The sequence below is a fragment of the Delphinapterus leucas genome, chromosome 8 (assembly GCF_059928025.1).
Source record: "Delphinapterus leucas isolate spDelLeu-1000000601 "Yukka" chromosome 8, BTC_Dleu_Yukka2, whole genome shotgun sequence".
In the NCBI taxonomy this organism is placed as follows: domain Eukaryota; kingdom Metazoa; phylum Chordata; class Mammalia; order Artiodactyla; family Monodontidae; genus Delphinapterus; species Delphinapterus leucas.
In genome coordinates, this window is record NC_143136.1 from 62758099 (window position 1) to 62783978 (window position 25880).

The 25880-nt window shown below is 35.0% G+C and overlaps 2 protein-coding genes across 10 annotated transcripts in view; one reads left to right on the forward strand and one right to left on the reverse strand.

Annotated features, from left to right (window-relative positions):
- CFAP210 (cilia and flagella associated protein 210) overlaps positions 1-10608 on the forward strand; it is a 34507-nt gene extending 23899 nt beyond the window's left edge. The window contains exons 6-9 of the mRNA XM_022569988.2: positions 511-650; positions 3232-3424; positions 4163-4327; positions 10158-10608. Of these exons, the coding sequence (XP_022425696.2) occupies positions 511-650; positions 3232-3424; positions 4163-4327; positions 10158-10502 (843 nt within the window). The 3' untranslated portion in view covers positions 10503-10608. The remainder of the gene's footprint in view (positions 1-510; positions 651-3231; positions 3425-4162; positions 4328-10157) is intronic.
- A 4382-nt stretch (positions 10609-14990) lies between these two features.
- PPIG (peptidylprolyl isomerase G) overlaps positions 14991-25880 on the reverse strand; it is a 41274-nt gene continuing 30384 nt past the window's right edge. For 8 of the 9 annotated variants that reach the window (XM_022569982.2, XM_022569985.2, XM_089916699.1 and 5 more), the window contains 5 exons: positions 20566-20779; positions 19617-19778; positions 18130-18217; positions 16509-16645; positions 14991-16322 (listed from right to left, as the gene is read on the reverse strand). In XM_022569982.2, coding sequence (XP_022425690.1) covers positions 15215-16322; positions 16509-16645; positions 18130-18217; positions 19617-19778; positions 20566-20779 — 1709 coding nt within the window. In that variant the 3' untranslated portion in view covers positions 14991-15214. The remainder of the gene's footprint in view (positions 16323-16508; positions 16646-18129; positions 18218-19616; positions 19779-20565; positions 20780-25880) is intronic. The other variant, XM_089916702.1, reaches the window with a different exon arrangement.

The following is a 25880-nucleotide window of genomic DNA, read 5'->3' on the forward strand; positions in this document are numbered from 1 at the left end:
TTGTAAAGAAGTAAGATATTTGAAAAGAAATACAGAAAATTAATATGTGAAAGTCACCTATAATCTCATACCCTAGAGATAACTACTGTTAACATTTGATACATTTCTTCCAGTTATACATTCATTATAAACTTGTATTTATATATATTTGCAAAACTGAAATACTCCATGGTAGTGTTTTATATTCTGCTTTTTTCTCCTACTTACTGATTATGTTATTTGTATCTTCCCATGTCTTTGAGAGTGTAATTTATTTAACCATTTCTCCATTATTGACTACTTAGAGGTTGTTTCCAATTTTCACTGTTATAAATAACTTGGAGGTGAAGTGCGTGGTAGGTACATAAAACGTAATGTCCAGCTCTGATTATCTCCTTGAGATATTTCTCCAAGAGAGAAATAATTGTATTAGAAGCTGTGACCATTTGACATTTAATATCGTATTAGATATCTATATGTTGAAAGATACTTTTCTTTGTGATAGAATAATACACAGTTTTTTCCTCCAAGGAACATCTGAATGATAAAAATACCATCAAAGCTGTAGAACAGCAGCAGCAAGAGGAAGAAGATGAAAAGATTAGAAAATTTATCAAAGCGAAAAAGCGTCTTACACAAATGGGGAAAGAAAAAGAAGCTGAAACACACAGGTCAGCTTCTAAAATAATTTTTGTGATTAATAAAGTACTGTCTGAAATTATTTTAAATCAGAAGTTGTGATATGAGAGTAGTCTTTAGGAAAAAGGTTTCATTATTTATGTCAGGGCGTTTAGTGACATGGTGATTTCAGCTTGGAGCACATGAGTTGGGGTTCCCTTGGAATATTGATGACATCTGTGTGGTAGGTGGTTGGAAATACTGAAAATCTCTGCTTTAGGAGAGGGGTATGAGCTGGAGATGGCTTCGTGAGCCATTGATGTACAAGTGGGAATTGTAACTGTGGATACAGGTGAGCTCACCTGGGGGAGTAGGTAAGAAGTGAAGGTGACATAGTCCCTAGGGAAATCCATAGTTAAATGTCAAATGGAGAATGAAGGTAATATGAAGACCAAGGAATAGTTCCCAGAGAATGGAGGAAAAGCAGAGAAACAGCAAGGGAGGGGGGATGGAGACTCAGTAAGAAGAGAGCAGTCATCAGTGTTAGATCACTAGAGGGATTAAATGAGATTTTAAAAATGAAGCACCCATCAGATTTAGAGGTCATTGCTTACCTTAGTGAGCAGTTTGGGGTGAGGTGAGGTAAGAGACTTACAGTACATCGTGTTTCTGTCTAGACCATGCTTTTCACTTGTGCAAAACCCTCTGATGGCTTTACATCACACTTAGAGTCTTGACTATGGCCCATAAGGCTCTACATCCATCCTAATTCCCAGCCAACCCCAGCCTCCTCTCTCAAACCTCATCTCTTACTGTTCTCTCCTTCTTTCCCTCTTTGTCACTCACACTGGACTTCTCCTGTACCCTCTTTGGGGAATGCTCACCTCTTTTAACTCTTTCAGATCATTACTCAAATATTGCCTTCTCATTCAGGCCATCCCTGTGTTATTTAAAATTACAAGCCCAGGGCTTCCCTGGTGGCGCAGTGGTTGAGAGTCTGCCTGCCGATGCAGGGGACATGGGTTCGTGTCCCGGTCCGGGAAGATCCCACATGCCGTGGAGCGGCTGGCCCGTGAGCCATGGCTGCTGAGCCTGCGTGTCCGGAGCCTGTGCTCCGCAATGGGAGAGGCCACAACAGTGAGAGGCCCACGTACTGCAAAACAAACAAACAAACAAACAAAACTAATATAGTAAAATTACAAGCCCACACCCCACATTGCTTATCACTTTAACTGCTTTCTTTTTCTTTGTTGAATGATACAGCACTATTTTAATTATTTATTTTGTTTGCTGTCTCTCTACCCCAACTATTGTGAAAGCTCCATGAAAGTAGAGATTTTTAATGTTTTTGTTTACTGTTATGTCCCAGTACCTGGAATAGTCCCTGGCACATAGTAGGTAATCGAAGTGTTTAAAATATTGTTTTTGAAAGCCTAGATGAAATGTCACCTTTTCCATGAAGCCTTCCTTTTTTTTCATTTGCCCACATCATTTTCTAGCTTTCTCATGGCATTTATCACTTTTGCCTGCATAGCTATTTACATAATTGTCTTTTCTCCACTTTAGATTGTCATTCCCCTGGGGCATGTGCTGTGTCCTTTCTCATTGTTTCTCCCATGTTGCTTTGCAAATTCACTCAATAATCAGTGAATATGTCACAACTAAATTTAAAAGTATATTTTGCCCAATTTCCTTAATGAAAATGTCCCCATTCCTTTAACAAATATGTAGTTATTGTTTTGTTTTTTAATTCTATTTTTATTTATTTATTGATTTTTGGCTGTGTTGGGTCTTCGTTTCTGTGTGTGGGTTTTCTCTAGTTGCGGAGAGCAGGGGCCACTCTTCATCGCGGTGCGCAGACCTCTCACTGTCACGGCCTCTCTTGTTGCGGAGCACAAGCTCCAGACGGGCAGGCTCAGTAGTTGTGGCTCACGGGCGTAGTTGCTCCGCGGCATGTGGGATCTTCCCAGACCAGGGCTCGAACCCGTGTCTCCTGCATTGGCAGGCAGATTCTCAACCACTGCGCCACCAGGGAAGCCCCTGTAGTTATTGTTGATGATGTGCCAGGCACCATGCTTGGCCCTGAACTAGAGAGAGGACTTACCCTGTCTCTGACCTTGGAAATCTCACAGTGTAAAAGGAGTTATTTATCTTCATATAAACAGATGAAGTCAATAAAGTGCTATGAATAAATTGCAGACAGGGCATAGTAAGGATGAATTTATTCAGGATTTTGATAGCTTTTTCTGTTTTTGAGGTTAAATTTAAAGAAAGTCCTTTGACTTATTTTTATAATCTATGTGTTCAATATTAGAGCAAGTAGGATAGTCTAATAAAGTATTTAAAAATATTTTTCATGTGGAGATTTTACACTTTATTTCCTATACACATACATACACAAGATCATACTATATGCATTATTCCCTTTGGATTTTTAGAATAGACTTTATTCTAAAAATAAAGTATAAAATAAAGTATTAAAAATAATTTCCACTTAATATATGAAAGGAGCAATGGGGCTCCCTTTCAGTCTTGTAAAAGACTATAAAATATCTGACTCTCTAAATAAAGTATATTGGCTCCATAAAAAATCCATTCATGAAGACTTGACAAGTGATGGTTATTTTGTTATAGGCTAATGGAGGAACGGAGAGAAAGAATAAATAACTTCCTGAGTAAACTAATGAAAGAGAAATTTGACAATAAAGATTTGATTATTGCTAGAGATATTGCAGAAGCTGAGGCTGAATGGAAAAAAAGAGAAAGAGAAAAGTATGAAAAAAACAAAGCAGAATTAAAAGCAATTGCAGAACATAGAGCTCTTGTGGTAAGCAATTCAATGATGACAAATAAAAATCTAAAAACAAATTTGAGCCCTTTACACTGTAGTTTCTCCTTACTCCCTCCTAATATACTCCCTCTGCCTCCCTGACAAAAACTAGCAGATTTGAAAAACAATGTATAAATTATCTTCCTATAGTCTTGAAATCAGACCATGTTTAATTTCTAACAGAAGATGACATGGTAGACAATTACAAATAAGATCTTTATAGATGCAAAGTAATAATAATCTCTTCTGTTTCAGAAGAGATTTGTTTGCATCTGAAGTGCAAAAAGTTATTCATTTAATATACCTTTCATTTGAATGTTTTTAAGATAAACCAAGTAAAAATTACCCCATTGTGTTTCTGTATATCTTAATCCTTCAGAATTTATCTCCTACATGACTGTCATAAGATATAAATTGGATACTTTATAAACATTGTAGCAATTCATTTTTTACCTTACAAATATTTCCCTACCCTGAGATGGTCTTTTCTGTTCCTGTATTTTTTTAAAACCAGTATCATTCTACTTACGTTTTTATTGTTTCTTGATATTAAGGAAATAGAACAAAATGAAAGTAAACTGGCCACGTGGGAATCAGTCCATGTGTGTCCAATTTTCTGCCCTTGCATTGCTCCTGGCTGACTTTCTGCTTAGAGCTTTCTAACTTTGTGCCTTATTGAAGGCTGTTGGTTGCTAAAAATGGTTTTAATTTTTTCCTTTGCCTTTTATCATCTAGATAAAAAATAAAGAGGAAGAAGAAAGACAAAGAAAAATAGAGGCTAAAGAACAATTGCTAGCTATCCTGAAAGCAGACCAGATTTTCTGGGAGCATGAAAAGGAGAAAAAATGGAAAGCTGATAAAGAACGTCGAGAAGTTCAAGATGCCCATATTCAACAAATGGTAATTATTCCTAAATGTTTATACTTCTTTTAGCAATAAATATGTAATATAGAGTTTTTGACAGTTTTTTGTTTCCTAAAGCAGTTTCCTTTATCAAGTAAGATCAGATGGTCATTATGGTTATGACACAATAAAATGTATTAAAAATGTGAATAGTTTTTGTTTTTATGGGTATTGAAGTTTTCACACTAGGTTTATGTCTTTTGCACAACTATTTATCCTTCTTTAGTTTCTATTGTGTTTTGATAAATATTTAAGAAAATACAAATGCAAATGGCAGGCCATGATGCTTCCTTTACTTTTTCCCCGTTTAAAACCACTACCCAGAGAATATGTTGATTGGGATCACATAGGTTTCATATTTGAGGTGAGTGGGGGGTCCCAGAGATTTTACAACATGTATGGAGGACCTGGCAACCAATCATTTGTGTCTAAAAACTGTTTTCCAGAATAGCTGTACCATTTTCCATTCCTACCAGCAATGAGTGCAAGGACAAGTTGCCCCACATCCTTGCTAACACTTGTTATTGCCATCCTTTAATTTTTAACTATTCTAGTATAGTGTTATCTCATGGTGTTATTTTGCATTTCCCTAATGACTAAAGATATTGAACATCTTTTCATGTACTTTTTAGTCATTTGTGTGCCTTGTGAAGTGTTTATTTAAATCTTTTGCCAATTTTTTAGTTGGGTTGCTTTCTTTTCTCTTTTTAAGTTTATTTTTTATTTTTGGCTGCATTGGGTCTTCATTGCTGCACACGGGCTTTCTCTAGTTGTGGCAAGCGGGTGCTATTCTTCGTTGCAGTGCATGGGCTTCTTATTGTGGTGGCTTCTCGTTGCAGAGCACAGGCTCTAGGTGCGTGGGCTTCAGTAGTTGTGGCACACAGGCTCAGTAGTTGTGGCTCGTGGGCTGCAGAGCGCAGGCTCAGTAGTTGTGGTGCATGGGCTTAGTTGCTCCGTGGCATGTGGGATCTTCCCGGACCAGGCTCAAACCTGTGTGACCTGCATTGGCAGGCAGATTCTTAACCACTGCACCACCAGGGAAACCCTGGGTTTCTTTCTAATTGTTGAGTTTTAACTTATTTTTTTAATGTGGTGAAATATACATAACATAAAATTTACCATTCAAACCAGGGGTCCCTAACCCCTGGGCCCCAGACTGGTAGCGGTCCGCGGCATGTTAGGAACCGGGCTGCATAGCAGGAGGTGAGCAGTGCGCGAGCGAGCAAAGCTTCATTTGCCACTCCCCATCGCTCCCCATTGCTTGCATTACCACCTGAATCATGGCTCACATTACTGCCTGAACCATACCTCCCCCTCCCGTCCGTGGAAAAATTGTCTTCCACGAAACCGGTCCCTGGTGCCAAGAAGTTGGGGACCACTGATTCTATTTTTAATCATACAGTCCAAGGGCATTAAGCACATTTACACTGAGGTGCAACTATGAATACTGTCCAACTTCATAACTTTTTCATCATCCTACTCTGAAACTCTGTACCCATTAAACAGTAACTCTCTGTTCCCCTTCCTCCCAGTTCCTGGTAACCAGTGTTCTACTTTTTGTCTCTGTGAATTTGCTTATTCCAGGTACCACATATTAGTGGGATCATACAATATTTGTCCTTTTTTGCCTGTCTTATTTCACTGAGCTTATGTCTTCAAGGTTCATTCATGTTGCTGCATGTGTCAGTTTCATTCCTTATTAATGCTGAATAATATTCCATTAATACCATTAATAATAATAATATTCCATTGTACCACAATTTGTTTATCCTTACATCCATCAATAGATATTTGGGTTTTTCCCATTTTTTGGCTATTGCAAATAATGCTTCTGCACATTGGTATAAGATATTTGTTTGAGTCCCTGTTTTCAATTCTTTTGCTTATATACCCACAAGTGGAATTGCTGGATCATATGGTAATTATATGTTTAAGTTTTTTCAGAACCACCATACTGTTTTCTACAGCAACTGTACCATTAACATTCTGACCAGCAAAGTTCAAGGGTTCCAGTTTCTCCAAATTCTCAACATTTTCTGTGTTTGTTGTTGTTTATCATAATGGATTTCAAATGGTATCTTATTGTGGTTTTCATTTGCATTTCCCTCATGATTAGTGATGTTGAGCCTCTTTTCATATGCTTATTCAGTCTGAAGACTTCCTTTAGCACATTTTATAGCACAGGTGGGCTAGCAATAAATTCTTTCAGTTAATGTTTTTCTGGAGATGTCTTTATCTTGCCTTTTCATTGGATATGAAATTATTGGATATCGTTTTTTTCAGCCTTTTGAATGTTTGTTCCAGTGTCTTCTGGCCTTCACTGTTTATGACTAGAAATCTGCTCTCAATCATAGTTTGTCCCCTATATGTGATGTCATTTTTCTCTTGAAATTGAAGTTTTTTCTTTATTTTTGGCTTCCTGCAGATTGAATATGATGCATTTTCCTTGAGTTTTTTCTATTTGGGATTTGTGGTGCCTCTTGGATGTGCTAGTTAATGTCACCAAATGTGGGGAGTTTTCTGTTATTTCTTCAAATATTTTTCCTGCTTCTTTATCCTTTTTTCTTCAGGGACCCAATCTGCACATACACAGAGACATCTGATATTATACCAGAAACCTCTGACAATTCTGATCATTTTTAGTCAATATTTTTCTCTTTGTTCCTCAGATGGGACAGTTTCTATTGATCTACCTTCAGATTCACTGATTCTGATGTTGAGCTCATCTAGTGAATTTATCAATTATTGAACTTTCAACCCTACAGTTTTCATTTGGTTCTTTATATTTTTTATATTGTTTCTATTTATCTGATTAGATTGCCAGTTCACTCATTCTGAGCATATTTCCTTTAATTCACTGGATATATTCATAACTGCTTTGAAATCTAATTGCTAAGGTCAATACGCAGTTTCATTCAAAGTTTGTTTCCTGGGAATAATGTAACACGTTTCTATTTCTTTGCAGGTCTAGTAATTTTTGGTTGAAAACTTGACATTTTATAGAATATGTTGTAGATTGTTTTGTTCTGAGAGTTGTTGCTTTTTTAGTAGGCAACTGCTTTCCCTGGACGCAAGCTATGAAATCTGTTTTCACCACAGAAGGTAGCCTCTGATGTCTTTGCTCACTTTTATTTTTTAAAGCCTCGACTCCTAGGGTTCCTCACTGTACTGGTGTTGACAGTCATCCAATAATATGGGTAGAGTTTATGTTCAGACACCTTCAGCCAGTAATGTTTTTACTCCTACCCCTGCTATGCAAGCTGTGGGCAGGTTGAGGGTGGTAGTCCAAAGAACACTAAATTCATAATTTCTCCCAGGCTTTTTTTGCCAGGCTCCTGAGGTATCCTGTGTGAATGTGTTTTATCAGTTAGTCAGGGATGTCTGTAAATTTTATCATTTCAACTCTTCTGTCTCATTCCAGAATCTCCCCCTTTAATTTCTAGCTGCTTTGCCACTCAACCCAAATAGAATCTGACATCATTATCCAGTTAAATTGCAAGTTTTCACCTCCTGAGCTGGAGGGATAGCAATGCCCTCCAAAGAATGCCCGAAACTTGCGGTTCTTACCTCCTGATTTAGTAGCAGTTTTTCATGAAAAAACACTTCTCAAGTAGTTGCCTGTACATGGTCACTTACCAGTGCTCTGAAATGGTTGATTTTAATAATTTTTAATAATAAACTTGTTTTCTGTGGAGAATAATTGGCCAACCTCCTCATGTGGCCATTATCAGAAGTAGGATCTGCCATATTATTTTGAAGCAAATTCCAGATATCATATTTTATCAATGTATATTTCAGTATCTTCTCTCTAAAGCTCAGGGACTCTTTAGAAATTAACATAATCACAATTCTGTTAAAACATCTAAAACAATTAACATTCAAAAATATAAAACAACATTCAGCATTTAAATTTCCCCCAGATTGTCTCATGAATATTTTTAGTTTTTGTTTGAGGATGAAACAGGGTCCATATATTCTATTTGGTTGACTGATGTCTTTCAAGTTTCTTTTAACCTATAACTCCTCCTCCACCCCCATCCTCTGTTTTTGTCTTAGGTTCTCCCTCCTTGTCTCCATTATGTTTATCTTGCAATTTATTTGTTGAAGGAACAGGGTTTCTTATCTTTTAGAATTATTATAGTCTGCATTTTGCTGATTGGATCCCTGCAGGGTAGTATTGTTCTTCACATTTCATGTAAAATCTAGTTTAGGTCAGATTCAGTTTCAATTTTTTGGTGAAAACTCCTCATAACTGGTGTTGTGTATTTCCATTAGAAGGCATGTAATGACTGTTGTCTCACTTTCTGTGACACAAACAGCCTTTGATGATTGTTACCTAGATTTAATTCATCAGGTGGAAAAATGTTAGTATTTTCTGCTTCTCATCGATTTGCTGAAGTTTTCAAAGAAATTTTCATGATCAGCAGTTTCTCTGCAGTACAATTTTAAAAGAAAAGACAGGATATTTGATTCTTTAACTGCATTTTCGAGTTTTCAAAATAATTAGCTCTCTAGCATCCTCCAAAGGTATTTGTTACTTTACTCCCATGTGTTATAATTTTTAGGATTTTAAGTTTCTTTACAAATCTGTATTTATGCTTAATGTATATAAAGTTTAAGGTACCAGTCATGTATTCCATTATGGTTACCTTTCCTTCCATTCTCATTTCTTTTCTGTACTTCAAATATTTCTCCCTGTTCCCTCAATATCTTTCTACAAAACTGCTACCAAACCAATACAGTATATCCCAACTGCTCCTTGTTAAGATCCCAAATTACAGCATTTTACCATTGATGAGATAGTTCTTAGTCTCTCTGATTTTTTCCTGTTATTGAATATCATTTTCTATTTTTCAAACTCCTAGTATCCTATCCCCTATTCAACATATAGCATGAAAGCCTGTTTTGAAACATAGCACTAACAAAAATTTGCTATTTTGTATTCATATGGTTGTTTTATTTCCTCACAAATTTCAATTCCTGGTAGATATATCAGGTTTAAGCTACTATTTTATGCTGAAGTGTTGGTTACTGAGTTTGAAATATATTTTCATGAATACTATATTCATAAGTAGACAAAATCTTAATTTTTGATAAACTCAGCATTTCTTAAAATGCTTCTGAGAAGACACAAGGAAAAGGTGTCAACCAAAACTTTATAGAAATCTTAAAAAACCCATTAGTCACTTCATATAAGCAGTTAAAAGAACAATCGTTTTGTAAATTATAAAGTTAAAAGAAAAAAAATATGGAATGTTAGTAAACTGGCTTTTGGTAGGTAGATTGCTTATTTCTACCTAGCTCCAACATTGATAAATGTCACTTGTTCCAACTTCAAATTCTTAGGAAAGAGAATGTAACTGGTTTAACCACTTAATTCAGATATTCATTGCTGACTTAATCTTATGTGGCTGAGTCACATGGTATATCTGGCTGATTTGGGACAGTGGGTTTGGGTGCATTCCTTCAGAATAGTGGGTGAATGGGGACTGGGATTGATTATGTCTTCTACACTTGTCAAAGTACACATCCTCTAAATGGTAGAAACAGGATTTTAAACTTGGTTATTTGATTTTTAATTTCATCCTGCATTGTTTGAAGATGTACCATCACATAATACTGAGCTACTACTTTGAACATGATACTGTTGTGAGAAGCATGGGAGAATTTATGAAATAAATTATACTATATAGTTGTTAAGTCAGGACTTGTCAAATATCGAGTTTAGAAAGCTCTATCTGCAACTTCAAATGCTACATATATTTAGAAAATTGATTTTTTTTTTTTTACTAATACAAAGTGTATTTTTTCTTTCCTTCCCAAATAGGCCAAAAATAAATTTAATGCACTGCAAGCAAAACAAGCAGAATTAGAGTACTGCAGACTTACTGAAGCTCTTGTGGCTGAAAAAGAGAAGGAATTTCAGGATTATGCCAGAGAAGTAATTGAATCTGAGTCTGAATCAACAAACAAGTATATTTATCCTCTTGTAAAAGCTGTACAGGAAGGACCTGGAGGTGGTGGTGGGCCAGTTTTTGTGGACAGAGGTGTATTAAGACCCAGCTATCAGGCAAATGATATCACTGGAGTCCAGCTCCCTTTTTATACCTCTCAGGGATCAAAATATAATAATTTTCAAAAGTCTAAGGGAAGGTTAGGTTTTACATGGTAGAAAAAAGTTTATTTTTAAGAAGACTAAGTCACAGCTAATATTATGAGCTACAAATTCAAGTGAATTATATGCTTATAATTTGTTAATAAAGCTGCTTTTCATCTAAGTACAATTATGTCTGATCTGATTCGTCCCCATTCAAGATTAAGTCAGATTCCATTTTTTATTTTGATAAAACACATACACAACCAAATGTATAATTTTAGCCATTTAAGAATATTCAGTGGCATTAAGTATATTCTTAATATTGTACAACCTGCACCTATTAGTACACAACTGCTCTGATCTGGTAATTTGATAAAAGAAACCATAGCTAAAATTTGTGGCAAAGATGTAAACTGGAACTAGGACGTTTTGGGTATTGAGAGGACTTGGTGGGGTGGGGGAAGTGTAAAAATTATGAATCCACACTTAAAAAAGAAACACAGTACTAGGTTAGGAAGTATGTTTAGGAAAGAAACCTAGAAAGCAATGAAAATAGAAAAAGCACATTGAAACTAAAAGTATTTTAATAACAAATTTGCACAGTCAATATGAAGCACTCACATTTTACATATTCTCCTGGCTTAATAAAACATTTAAAAACACTCCAGAATTTGAGAGTTTAATAATATTCACCTGCTAACACATATAAACCACTGAATGGTCAGAACGTTTTTACTTAAGCATATATATTTTCAGTGACTAACTCTCAAGTTAACTAGGTTAATTTTCCCTAAATATGTCTAATTTAAATAAAACCAAAAATAAACAAGAAACCAAAAACTAGACAATCTGTTTTACAAACTCAATTAACATTTATATGGCTTTACAATGGTAAGTGTTATATTAAAGCTGGCAGGCACAGAATATAATACAGTGTTCCTGCTGCTGAGAAATTTGGAGGAATTAAAAAGCAAATAGTAGCATTCCAGTTGACAGAAATGCAAATTCCATGTATAACCTTAAAAGTCTGCTGAGGCAAAAGACACCCTGCAATGTGAAGCACTATGATTAAACAGTTAACACTAGAACTTATTCCTAAACCTGGAAATTGTCACTGCTGGCTAAATTCTTAAAAGAAGTTCAACATTGTTAAACTCTTTGCTCAGTTTTTTCCTAATACAATTTCTGTGGGTAAAATAAAAGTATTATTTTAATTGATTTATCTTCATTATTTAGCTTTTAATAAAAATAAAGGCCGAATAAGCTAATACAATGATTTAAAAAATACAAAAACAAACTGTTTATGATAGTATAGTTTATTTTATACAATGTTTAACTATAAAAGTTGATAGTTTCAGAGTTTAAATTCTGTAAAATGCAGTTTGCAGAAAACAGTTTAACAGTTACTAGACTCTAATGATAAGAGAAGCAGCATTTTGAAACTAATTATACAATTGCAACAACAGCTTTATTCCTAAATTTCATTAAAAAAATATACATCACAGTGACTTCTGAGCTAGGAAAAGAAGTGCATTAACTTCATTTGTTTTTCCCTTCTGTAAAGAGAGCAGCCATAACTTTTAATATACCCACATACAAATACCCAATTCATTTATCCTTCAAAATACTATAAACACACAAAGGGGGAACAAAATATACAGCATGTGCTTTTGGTAAACAGGAATTTGCTTGAAAAAGGGGGGCGGGGCAGACACACAAATCAATCCCACCACTCCCCCCAGTACATAAAAACAAACAAAACCCCTCAACAACTCCTTTCTCCAACCTTGCTGATGGAATTTTTCAAATTAAAGGTTCAAAGTGTGATGAAAAATACTGCCACCCAGAGTAAAGCAAAATCAACTACTAAAACCATACTAATTTGTTCCACACACTAACCTGAAAACAAATTAGAACTGTCAGTAATTACTACTACTGAAAACATGAGAAGCCCAGTGTGTTCCTGTCCCCAATATTAAGAAATTTTTACTTTCAGTTTCATATCTTCCACTGAGTACAGAATCAAAGGCCATTAGGCAAAGCCAATATGAATCAATATTACACTTGTGCAAAGATGGATTTATAAGACAAATTCTTTGAAACTTCTGTGAGGGATCTGATTAAGAAACTTAGAAACTACAATGCTCTATGAACTCACTACCTATAGAGTAATTTAAAAATGTTTTAAAGCAACCTAGTAGCTTCTCTACAAGCTCTTTAACATTAATCGCTCTGCAGTGTCAATTTCTGTGGCAGATGGTTTACCCAGAAAAAGAATTCACATGAAATAATCATGAAAAAATTTCTCATATATTGCCAATCAAGCAATAAAAACAAACTAAATATCTTTAAGAGGATATTAAATCAAACACACTTTGAGGTAAACTGTAAGCTCAAACGTAACTATTATCAATTTGGCAGTAAAGAATTAAATAGTTGACTTTTAGGAAAACAGAGTTGTTCAAAGTAAAAACTAAAGGTTGCACAACTATTAAAAATGTAATGAAAGGATCATTTGATTGGTGTACTATTCAGATGCAAAGGCAGATGAGGTACAATTAATGCTGTTTGATCATTTTCTAAATGTTATTTATATTCTGAAAATAAAATCTGATTGTCATCTCTCACTTCAACTCCTTCACATATCTGTTCTATTGTAAAAACAGCGAACAAAGTTTTTTTTTAAAGGCTTATAAATAATGTTTAGCATGGAATTGCTTCTTTGATGACCAAAACAGAATACTACTTAACGAAATTACTATTTTTTCCCCCTATGGTTACTTGTCTATAATTCTTAGTGGATAAAGCTCCAGGATCAGACAATATAGAAGTATTTTTACTTAGCATGTTTTTTTTTTAATATAATTATTAGAAATCCTTTCTTAAACAGCACCTTTCTTGAAGCTCAAATAGTTTAACAAAGACTTTTTAAATGCAGTTTACTGAATTTAAGACAAACAATAACTAATTTAAAATATATTAACATTATACAGCTTGGGGACTCAAGACTCAATTATCTCTAAGGTTTGTGGTCAAAGTCTCTAAGGAATCAACCACCCTGGATTATCATAAACATCTATTACTTTTACCATCAGGAAAAAAATTTGGTAAGACTCTGCTACGGATATTTGTTTCAAGATATTGCAAACAATCATTACCCTATTTGTTATATAAATGGCTACCACAATGCCAAATGTATCATTACTGTATTAATCAATAACGGGAAGTATTATGCTAATAAGCATTGCTTTGCTCAGTACAAATAACATTGAGTAGCTACTGGGTTTACGAAGGAGCTACCTTGGTAACAGAGTAGGTATTTGACACTACTGACAAATAGTAAAGTACAAAAGCACTCTAGAGGCAACTACTAATTGGAATTCTGAAATTTCTTTTCAAATGAGGCAGGTTTTGTGTTTACTGTATGTTCAACATTTTATTTAGAAGAGAAATTACAGAATAAAAGGCCACACATCACTAAAATAGCAATATACCACACACAAAATTCTAAACGGACTTTGGATATCTTTAGTGTTTCACACTATAAGCTATCAAATTTTGCAACTCTCTACTCTATGTGGCAATGCTATACATGCCAAGTTAAAATAATGATTAACAGTTACGGTATAAAGCCCCCTGAATAGAAGAAACCAGTCATAAACATGCTACAGCCTACTGTGATACACAGATAAAAAAGATGCATTTTCTTGCCAGTTGAAGCTCACAGTTATGAGAGTTAGAGAAGTCAGTTCAAGTTAAAAAAAAAAAAAACATGCAACATTAATACTCAACTCTATATAGGTCAGTGGCCCAAAAAGAGAAATCTAAGTTAATGTGTCAATACTAACAATTTTTAGAATCTGTCTAACATAAAGACCTGCACAAGTGGTATGTTTTAGTGAGAAAACTATTTTTTTCATTTTAGAGAAGGGTAATGGTAATAATAATAATCAAACATTCCCCCAAAGCAAGTTTCATCTCTTCAGACCAACAGCAACACAGAATTGAGAATTACAACCTGATCTTCAAGGTACAGTTCTTGTCAGATGCTGTGTAACAGCAAGCCAAGCCCAATCAGTACATCAACTGAAAAAAATACTCAACTATATTTACAGACAGTGAAGTAAAACAAAACTAAAGAGGAAAAATATTAATATGAAACAAGCTACCGGTAGAAATACAAAGAGTAACATGAAGTGCAATATAAATAACTATCTATTTTAAAGCACAAATTACTATAAAATCAAAAGTAATGACTTAATATCTCAAGTTATTAGGGTCCCACTTCTGTGTAATTAAAAGCTGCTGCTGCAAGCCTCTGTTATAAATGCAATAGAAAAATCTACACAAGATTTCTTCTACCTAGTGGCTTCTAAGGTTACTTTAATCATGAGAAACACAAGCTTTTGTAACAATGTATTCCAACAATCAGTTATGTTTGTTTCCAACTGGCCGATCACACAAATCAGGGTGTAGAATAGCATGTTTGCTACTGGCTGATTGTTGCAACACAAAAATGCATACATGAAATAGTTAAACACAGCACACAGTATTACACCAAAGTGTTTTTCTCATTTCAAGTTTATTAAAACTTTTGCAGTACAAATTATCCAGGTTGCAGATTATCAAAAGATCGACTCAATAAAGTCCACATTGGAAAAAAAAAAAAAAAAAAAGACAAACATAAACCCAAAACAATGAAAAGAAAACAACATAAAGGGGATTCATCAGCAAGTCTCTAAAACTTAAAATTTGAGACAGAATGGAAATAAGTTTATATACCTCATTCATCCACTTTTGTCTTCATCTGTTCCAGGGCTTGATTCATGATCAAATTTTTTATTTTTATCATGTGTGTGGTCATTTTCTTGACCCTTTGATTTTTGGTTTTCTTTTTCCACTGAGGATCTGGTCTTCTCATCCTCCTTATTTTTCAAAGTTGAGAACTTTAATTCATTGTCCTGACTACTTTGTTTCATTTTTGAGAACGGACTTTGATCTCTATCAGCCTTTTTTTCCCTGTTACTATTTGAGCTACTATGATCACGATTTTTAGAGTACATTCTCTTCTCACCCTCAGAATTCTCTTTTCTGTGTGAACTTTTACTTTCTTGGTTTCTGTATTTTTCTTTGTTTCTGCTTTGACTTTCTTCTCTCTCTGAGCTCCGTGAATCTCTCCTCCTTCTCCTCCTGTCTTTACTTCTTGATCTTCCTGGCGTTGCTCTTCTGTCTCGGCTCCGTGACCTTCCTCTTCTCCTGTACTCCTGTTCTCTGTATCTGTGATACTCCTTGCTTCTGCTGCGATCTCGGTCATGGCTTCTAGACCGCACTCTTCTGCTCCTCTCCCTACTTCTGCTTCGTTCCCTTGTTCTACTATTGTAACTGTGTTTGCCTTTAGTTACATCGCGTTCTCTACTCCTAGACTGTGCACGTCTGTCCTTGTCCTTACTTTTATTATGATCATGCTCATTGCTTTTGGATTCTAACTGTTTAGACTTCTCTTTACTTCTACTCCTTTCCTGATCTTTTCCTTTAGGATCAGACTTTTCTTTTTCTTTAACATTCTCATGATCCCTTTCTTTACTCCTTGACCTCATCCTCTTTTCTTCATGTCTATTATGCTTTGTATCTCTTTCCTTACTCTTGGATTTCTCTTTGCTCTTACTCCTACTTTTCGATTTGGCCCTTTTCTTTACCTTGTTTTTATATTTATCATCTTTTTCTGAATTTCTTCTGATGTCTCTCTCTTTGCTGTTAGATTTATGATCTTTAACTTTCTTTTCCTTTTCACTTTTTCTGTTTGGACTCTCAGAAACATGCCTATGATCAGTTATTTTTTTCTCTTTTACTCTAACTGGGCTTCTTTGATTTTCTTTTATTTCATTTAACTCACTCCTAAAAAATGAAGAAAAAAAGTTTTGGGGAAACTTTATTAGGAAAACAGTGGTGTCCATTATTGCTGAAATGATATTCTATTTTCCTTAAGACATTCAGAAACAATTGAAATGGCTTTAAATGAAATAATTTTAAATAGTTAAAAAAATACTTGTTACTACATTTGAAATAAGAGTTAAATCTTACTTATCCCCTTTGATCCATCTTTCACCACTTGATACCCTCATTCTTTGAGCTCTCTGCATCTCCTGCCTCCAATGTGGAGGAGTCTCACTACGTCTGAAACGATCCCTGGATCTGGATCTAGAAGGAGTTCGATAACGCTTTAAAAAAAGAGGGGAAAAATTAATATATAAAAATATAAAAGCATTATAACAATTGCTAAAGTGTACATATTTCTAGGTTCATAAAAATGTCTGATATTTCCATGCCTTCTAAAATAACTAAATTTCCCAATTTTCAGGTAGGAAATCAATGAGGCATAATGTGGTTTGATATCTTTGCTTTCATTGCTAATGAAATGTGTGTTTATATGTTGTTTTAAATATGTCTTGGGTTTAAGTTCTAAAACAGTAAATATCGATAGCTATATCCCACATCAACAAAAGCTCTTTTGAATCCTCATTTTTAAGAGTGTAAAGAGGTCCGAAGACAAAAAAGTTTGAGAACTGACATGAGAATAGTTAGGAAGCCATTTATAGTTCAGAGAATATACAATGGTGAACTGAACTAAGATGGCAGGAGTGGAGCTTGAGAGAAGCAGATAGATTTCAGAGTATTTAGGAGGTTGAGGTCAAACAGACAGGATTTGGTGATGGATAAGTTATATAAGGTAGGAAAGAAAGGGGAGAAACAAAATGATTCTTGGGCTTCAGGTTTAAGTGCTTGCACAGGTGGTAGTGTCTGTCACTGAGACCAGAAATCTAAAGGAGGGTCAGGCCTGAAGAAGTGTTTAGGCTTACCATTGTATATGATGAGTTTAAAGTGCCCATTAGGCACCTAAATGGTTATCAAATAAACCTTTGATGCCAGAAAGGCAGATGAAAAACTGACAGTTATCAGCATACAGGTACCCAGTGAAGTTACGAGAGTGATTATATTGCCCAAGAAGCATATGCAGAGTGAGAAGAGTTAGAACCCTGAGGTACTACAATATTTAAACATCAGGTAGAAGAGCATGAACTAGCATTGGAAATTTAAGACAGACTGGCCAGAGACAGGAAGAAAAGATGATGGAAGCAAAGGGAAAAGAGTATTACAAGGAGGGAGATTAAATAAGACAAAGACTGAAAGGATCCAATGGATTCTGTGACTTGGAACTGACCATAAAGCAAGTGCTGTTTTCAGCAGAATGGCAGAAGACAAACTGAAATGGCTGAGGAACGAGTAGGAAGTGAAGAAATAATATACTAAGTATAGCCACGTTGGTTAAAAGTTTTGAAAAAACAAGAAGATATTTAAATTCTGATGAGGAGAATCCAGTGAAGAGAAAGAGTATGAAATATAAGAATAGGGTCAATTTTTAACAAGCATAGGGACACAGTGGTCAGGAAGTAACAAAGGGGTACAAGAAAGACCTCAATCTCATTTTATACCATGTACATGTAAAATCCATTAACATCCCATGGATTTTCAATGTGGAAGAACCAACACAAAGAAGTTACTATAAAAAGAGAACATATAATTCATCATCCGTATCTACTCTAAATTTTAACTACTTATGTATAAAACAATACTTAAGAAACACTCTAGGATTATTTAAGATAAATGCAATACTATTAGGACTTCTGGGAAAAGAATCACCTACCCTTGGTCCTCTTCCTTTAATTTTCCTGCCAGACCTAGTAACTAAAAGTCGCCTCTGGTATGAAGCAGGCTGGGAGTTAAGTAGATTACTAGAAGGAAGCAGAGGGAAAATTAAAAAACATTATTTTATAAAAATAAATCTGGAGAACATAGCTTTACTGATCTAAACTAATAAATTTAAAGACTTACATATATAATCAGTGGTTCTCAACCAGGAATGTTATCAATCCTAGTAGTTATCTGGAAAAGTATGGGAGCATTTTTACAACTGTCAATGACTAGAGGGTGCTATTGGTACCGAGTGACAAGTCAGGAATGCTAAAATCGTGTAATGTGTGTAGATGAAGAACTATCCTGTTCCCAAATGCCAACTGTGTCCTGTTGAGAAACACTGTTATATAATCATCACTAAGATGAAGTCAACTTGATAGTGCTAAGGAACTCAGAGTAGGCTACATGCTGTTGAGAGAACAATTTTAAAGCTATCTGATTCTAAAGTATCTTACTATCCTATAAGCAGTTGTTCACTGGTAATAAAACTATAGAGAAATGTAATTAATGTGAATTAAACAGAGACAAGATGGTCTGAATTAGCAAAATGTTTAATATCATGCTTTATACCAGAAAGGGAAACTATTTATTTTCAAATAATAATGAGTTAATATTTAATTAGCACTAACAATATCTGTGTATGTTATATCTGAAAAATGCATTCTAAAGTAGTTCAAATATCTTCTCCTTAATGTTTACTTCCTTGGAAACACAATTTCCTATTAACTGAGTAAACTCAATCCAATCCATCAAAATTATCCCAATTCAAGTAACCAAGACTTACTTTTATATTTTTACTGTATTGTGAAAGTATAGGGAGAATGTTCAGAATTTTACCACTTTTAAATACATTATTTCCAATTATAAATAAGAGAAAGATACCCATCTTTTTATCTATCTTTGGACATAATTATTAAAATGATTCATAAAGAACCAACAACTTCTAATACTAATAATGTGAACTTATGTAGAAAAATTTTCAAAGTACTTGAATATGCTGTCAATTTTCAATACCACAATATTGTAAACCAGGCAAGGAAAACAGCATTTTCCCCCATCAGACAAACTGAAAAATAAAGGTTCTTACTTGCTTAAAAGTTTAATGTATACAAATAACAGAGTAAAACACTTGTTTTAAATGGAGTTTGTTTGGAATGCCACTTAACAATATCTTTTTGCCATTTGCAGTGCTTGTTTTTTTTTTTTAATTAATGTAACTTTTATTCAAAAATCTGTCTGAATTAAGTCAATTTATCTTTTCAGCTATGTGGTTAGCAAAAAGGAGCCTTGCTAACATTATCCTATTAAGAAATTTCAATCTTGGGACAAGGTCACCAATTAAATCTTATCTAAAATAAGCAAAAATGGTTTTTTAAAAAAGAAAGGTTCTGTGGTAGAGAATGTAGGGCACTTTATAAAATAAACATATTCACATACCACTCTCTCTCTCTCTCCCTGTTCTTCCTTTCTTTTTCATCAGCTTTAGGAGGACTTTTTCTCATTAGGAATCTATTTTCAGGTATTGGAGGGATTTCTTCTGGACGAACAGTAGACTGGGGTTGTGCTTCAAGATTTTCAGCCTCACTTTCACTAGATGCGCTTTAAAAGAAACACACACAACAAATTCCACTTGGTTATTATGTACCTACCCCGATTTTCCAATTGTTGGTATTTCTTTCCTTTGTAATATGTACAATATATGCATCATTCTGTCCCCCATCTCTGACCAAAAATGCAATTACATGGGGAAAATACGCATTCCTCTGACAAACCAACCAAAAACCAAAACCAAATGTTTCTGTTATCACATTCTCAAAAAATATTTTCCAATAAAATGGAACCAAAATATGATACTTCATGTGCAATGCCCTCTGATAAATTTAAAATACTTGAAAATATAAAGAAACTGCTTTAGAGGCAACAGGTTTATAAAGATGAGTTTTAGTACAACCATAGATTATTTCAGACAAAACAGGAAAGAAAAGAAATACGCTGACATTATCTGCTTTCTACCCTATGCTATCATAGGAGGAAAAAAAATAAAGAACAAAAAAGCGAGAGACTGCTACAGAAAATAAGAAAACAGTCATTGGTTTCCTATAATTCTCACTAATCTTATATTCCTCCCATAAAATACAAACCTACATAACCAAAAGGTCATTGAATTCAGACAAAATGAACTGAATGGTTTAGTTGAAAATTAAAATGAATGTTCCCAAATTTAATCTATACACTGTAGAATATCAAAATGGTCTTATACTTCATGCTATGAAACATTTCTCACTATTTTCATGTTCCATATAATTGATCCAAAATCCCAATAGATTTATATATAAACAGAAGGGAATTAGAATACAAAGTCAGTACTGTAAAAGTAAATTAAGACCTTTTCTTGCTTTTCTTTCGCTTCTTCTTTTCTTTCTTGTGTTTACGAGAATTTTTCCTATGTTTCTTCTTTCTTTTTTTTGATTTCTCTTCAGAAGCACTTTCAGAATCAGAAGAGTCAGAAGAGGACTGAGAATCGCTTGAACTATCTGAGTCACTGGATGATGATGAGGAGGAGGAGGAGGATTTATGCCTTTTCTTTTCTTCTTTCCTAGCTTTAATAAAAAGCAGAACGGTTTGGTGAACACTTTTTAGACAAACTTTGTAAGTGGAAGTTTAGATTTTTTTTGCAGATTCTCAAAGTCCAGTATTTAACACTTAGCTCATCCAGCTATTTGACCTGAGGGGCACAGGAAAGGAGTTAAGACTCAAGATTAGAATCCAGATCTCCAGACTCAAGGGTCAGAGTTATATTTATATCTAAAGAATTCTGGAAAAGTAATAGGTAAATCTAAAACATTAAACTAAGTTAATTTTAGGAATCATACGAATAACATACTTTTTTAAAGGCACAGAAATAACACTCAAGAATCCCAGATTCTAATCTTTTTGTGGTTTTCAACTTTTTCTCTTATTATCAATATTGGAAGTACAACTGTAGGAGAGAAGTAATAGAAAAAATACTATGCATGAATGTGGAAAGATAAGAAACACGATTCCACTGGCATAGGCTTATTCAATGCCTGAGTATTCCTCTAATGATTAAGAAATTTAGCTTTGGCTGAACAGCAGACTTACAACAGGGGGTAGTGGTAGTCATTTGCCAATGATTAATAAATATGTTTTGGGGTCTCTACAAAAAGTAATTTCAAATTTAAATTTTATTTTGGGTTAAGGAAGTTTAATTTTAAAAGGGGTCCCAAAACTCAAATGCTTTAAGGATGAGGAAACTAACAGAAATAAGTGAGGTTAACCAGGAAATGGAGGAAGATATGACTGACTGGACAGAGCTTCGCCAACCTAACAGTATTCTAATTCCAACCATGGTGGACTTAAAGAAGTGAATTCAACAATCTGATTAAAAAATGGGCAGAGGACCTGAATAGACATTTTCCCAAAGGAGACATACAGATGCCAACAGGCACGTGAAAAGATGCTCAACATCACTAATCATCAGAGAAATGCAAATCAAAACAATGAGATAGCACCTCACACCTGTCAGAATGGCTATTATCAAAAAGACAACACATAACAAGCATTGGCGAGGATGTGGAGAAAAGGGACCCCTTGTGCACTGTTTGTGAGAATGTAAATTGATATAGCCAGTATGGGAAGTAGCATGGAGGATCCTCAAGAAGTTAAAATAGCAGTGCCATATGACCCAGCAATTCTATTTCTGGGTATTTATCCAAAAAAAACTAAAACACTAATTCTGAAAGATATATGCAACTCAACCTTCACTGCAGCATTATTTACAATAGCCAAGATATGGAAGCAACCTAAGCGTCCATCGATATGTGAATGGATAAAGAAGATGTAGCGCGTGTACACACACACACACACACACGCGTGCACGCGCAATGGAATATTACTTAGCCATAAAAAAGGAAGGACCTCCTACCCCTTGTGACAAAATGGATGGATCTAGAGGGTATTATGCTAAGTGAAATAAGTCAGACAGAAAAAGGCAAATACTGTGTGATTTCAATTATATGTGGAATCTAAAAAAAACAAAACAAATGAACAAACATAACGGAACAGAAACAGACTCATAGATACAGTGAAGAAACTAGTGGTTGCCAGAGGAGAAGGCGATTAAGGGGGTGGGGAAATAGGTTTATGGGATTAAGAGGTACAAACTTCCAGTTATAAAATAAGTCATAGGGATGTAGTGTAGAGCACAGGGAATATAGTCAATAATATTGTAATATCTCTGTATGGTGACAGAGAATAACTAGACTTATTATGGTGATCATTTTGTAATGTATAAAAATATCAAATCACTGTTGTATACCTGAAATCAATAGGATATTTTCAGTCCATTATGCCTTAATTAAAAAAGAAGTAAGTGAATTCAGGCTAAAGCTGGGACAATATTGATATATGGATAACTACAATACAGTGGAACAGAAAATACATTAGAATCCATCAGTTCATAATGATATAGGTAAATAAAATATAAATCATTTATCCTTCTTATCGTATATGAACTGTTCCACTGGCTAACCAAATAGAAGATGAAGGGAAGATGCTCTTTATCAAAAGTACTCCAAGAATAAATGAATAAGGAATTACAGAGTTAGAATATCACCATTTCACAACTCCTAAGGAGGCACTGCCCACCAATGGCCACTGCAGAGCACAGAGACAACCTGTCCTAAGTGACTCTTGCTCCCATCAAATAGAATTTAAAAAAATCAAAACTATATCTGATCCATTTTCTAGATCTAACTACAAAGATATATGAAACAGAAGCACAGAAGGAACACATTACATAACAGAAGGATGCAATCCGTAAAATTCAGTGTGTGCAATAATGGGAAAGAAACACTACAGGACAAATGACCTAGCTTGTTCAACAAATAAATCTCAAGAAACATAAAAAGAAATGGTGGGATAATCTATTAAAAACAAAAAAAATTTACAACACCAACCCAAATGTTTGAACCTGATTTGGATTCAAATTCGAACATCAAAAAATTAACATTAACTAAACAATTAGAAATTTGAACACTGTAAGGATTTCTGACATTTAGGAACATATGTGTATATATGTCTGCATATGATTATGGTACGGTTATTTTTTTCAAAAGAGTCACCTTTTAGAGATAGTGAAATATTTATCAATAAAATGTTATGCCTAGAATTTGCTTCAAACAGGAAATGGAGAACTGTCCAAGGACAGGTAACATGAGATTAGCCATAAATTAACTGGTAAAGATGGGTAATGAACATAGGTGATTTGTTATACAATTTCAATCACTTTTGTATATGTTAGTATTTTCCATAATTAAAAAAATATCAAAGAGGACAAAGAAAATATCTTTGGACTGACTGTTGGCTGTTTACAGACCTTAATTGAAAGGGTTAACAGCTGGTTTGTAACCTTTCTGTTAGCTTCAGAACACCTGAGGATTTGGCACTTGGTTGGCACTTGGCCAAATTATTCCTGAAACTTATTTACTTATTTATGACTGCACTGGGACCTTCTCTACTTGTGATGAGTGGGGGCTAACTCTTCATTGTGGTGCACAGGCTTCTCATTGTGGTGGCTTCTCTTGTTGCGGAGCACAGGCTCTAGGCGTGCAGGCTTCAGCAGTTGTGGCACACAGGATCAGTAGTTGTGGCACACGGGCTTAGTTCTAAGCTCCACGGCGTGTGGGATCTTCCCGGACCAGGGATCGAGCCAGTGTCCCTCCCCTGCATTGGCAGGAGGATTCCTAACCACTGCACCACCAGGGAAGTCCCTCTTGAAACTCTTAACTCAGAATTTATAGGAGTGTACTGAGTTACAGAGATAAATGAGAATCTGGCTGGAGTCACTGTGTACTTGCCCAAGGGTCTGTGGTTCACTGTTAAGATTATTTCTCTGATACCGAAGAGATGCTGCTGAACTGGAGAATGGGAACAAGGTATAAAAGCTGAAGGAACTCAAGAGGTAATACCTTCAATGAACTTATTAGGTAGTCTTCGTCACCCAGTCATGCTCCTCAGGACCACGAACCTATTAAGCTGAGATGCCTAGGATATATGCAAGCTCTGCCTAGAACTCATGACATCTCTAATATGACGCTGCTGTTCAAGCTGTGCTGTTTTCTGTCCTATATCCTTTCTTAATGATAAATAAGCTTAGTGCTGAGTGAAGCCTATCTTGTCTCATGAGTCCAATTCTTAATCTGATACCAAAACCACTGTTGATGGTGAGGCAGTATGGGTATGCAAACTGAAAAACCTACTTGCATACACTAAAAACCTGAGGGGGGGGAGAATCAAACTTAAAGAAACCTAAGGAAGAAAATAAATTCATAATGCATATGAGTAACTCTAAATACAAATATCTGAGGCCATATAATATGGAGACAAAATAAAAATATTCCACATAAGCACAGAATACAGCTGTTAAAATTACTTGACAAAACATAGTAATGCTCTTCCCCATGATTAACAAAGCTTTATTCACCAGCTCCAATTTATATTTATTTTGCATTGTGATTCTTTCCTGAGAAATACACTGAAGTTGGTTTCGTTAAAAGGCAAGCCCGAGAAGCAAGAAGAACTACAGAGTCCTGCAGCCTGTGCAACAAAAACCACATTCACAGAAAGACAGACAAAATGAAAAGGCAGAGGACTATGTACCAGATGAAGGAACAAGATAAAACCGCAGAAAAACAACTAAATGGAGATAGGCAAACTTCCAGAAAAAGAATTCAGAATAACGATAGTGAAGATGATCTGGGACCTTGGAAAAAGAATGGAGGCAAAGATCGAGAAGATGCAAGAAATGTTTAACAAAGACCTAGAAGAATTAAAGAACAAACACCTAGAAGAATTAAAGAACAAACAAACAGAGATGAACAATACAATAACTGAAATGAAAAATACACTAGAAAGAATCAACAGCAGAATAACTGAGGCAGAAGAATGGATAAGTGACCTAGAAGACACAATGATGGAATTCACTGCCACGGAACAGAATAAAGAAAAAAGAATGAAAAGAAATGAAGACAGCCTAAGAGACCTCTGGGATAACATTAAACACACCAACATTCGCATTACAGGGGTCCCAGAAGGAGAAGAGAGAGAGAAAGGACCAGAGAAAATATGTGAAAAGATTACAGTCGAAAACTTCCCTAACATGGGAAAGGAACTAGCCACCCAAGTCCAGGAAGTGCAGTGAGTCCCATACAGAATAAACTCAAGGAGAAACACGCTGAGACACATAGTAATTAAACTGGCAAAAATTAAAGACACAGAAAAATTACTGAAAGCAGCAAGGGAAAAATGACAAATAACACACAAGGAAACTGCCATAAGGTTAACAGCTGATTTCTCAGCAGAAACTCTACAAGCCAGAAGGGAGTGGCATGATATACTTAAAGTGATGAAAGGGAAGAACCTACAACCAAGATTACTCTATCTGGTAAGGATCTCACTCAGATTCGATGGAGAAATCAAAAGCTTTACAGACAAGCAAAAGCTAAGAGAATTCAGTACCACCAAACCAGCTCTACAACAAATGCCAAAGGAACTTCTCTAAGTGGGAAACACATGAGAAGAAAAGGACCTACAAAAACAAACCCAAAACAATTAAGAAAATGGTCATAGGAACATACATATGGATAATTACCTTAAACGTGAATGGATTAAATGCCCCAA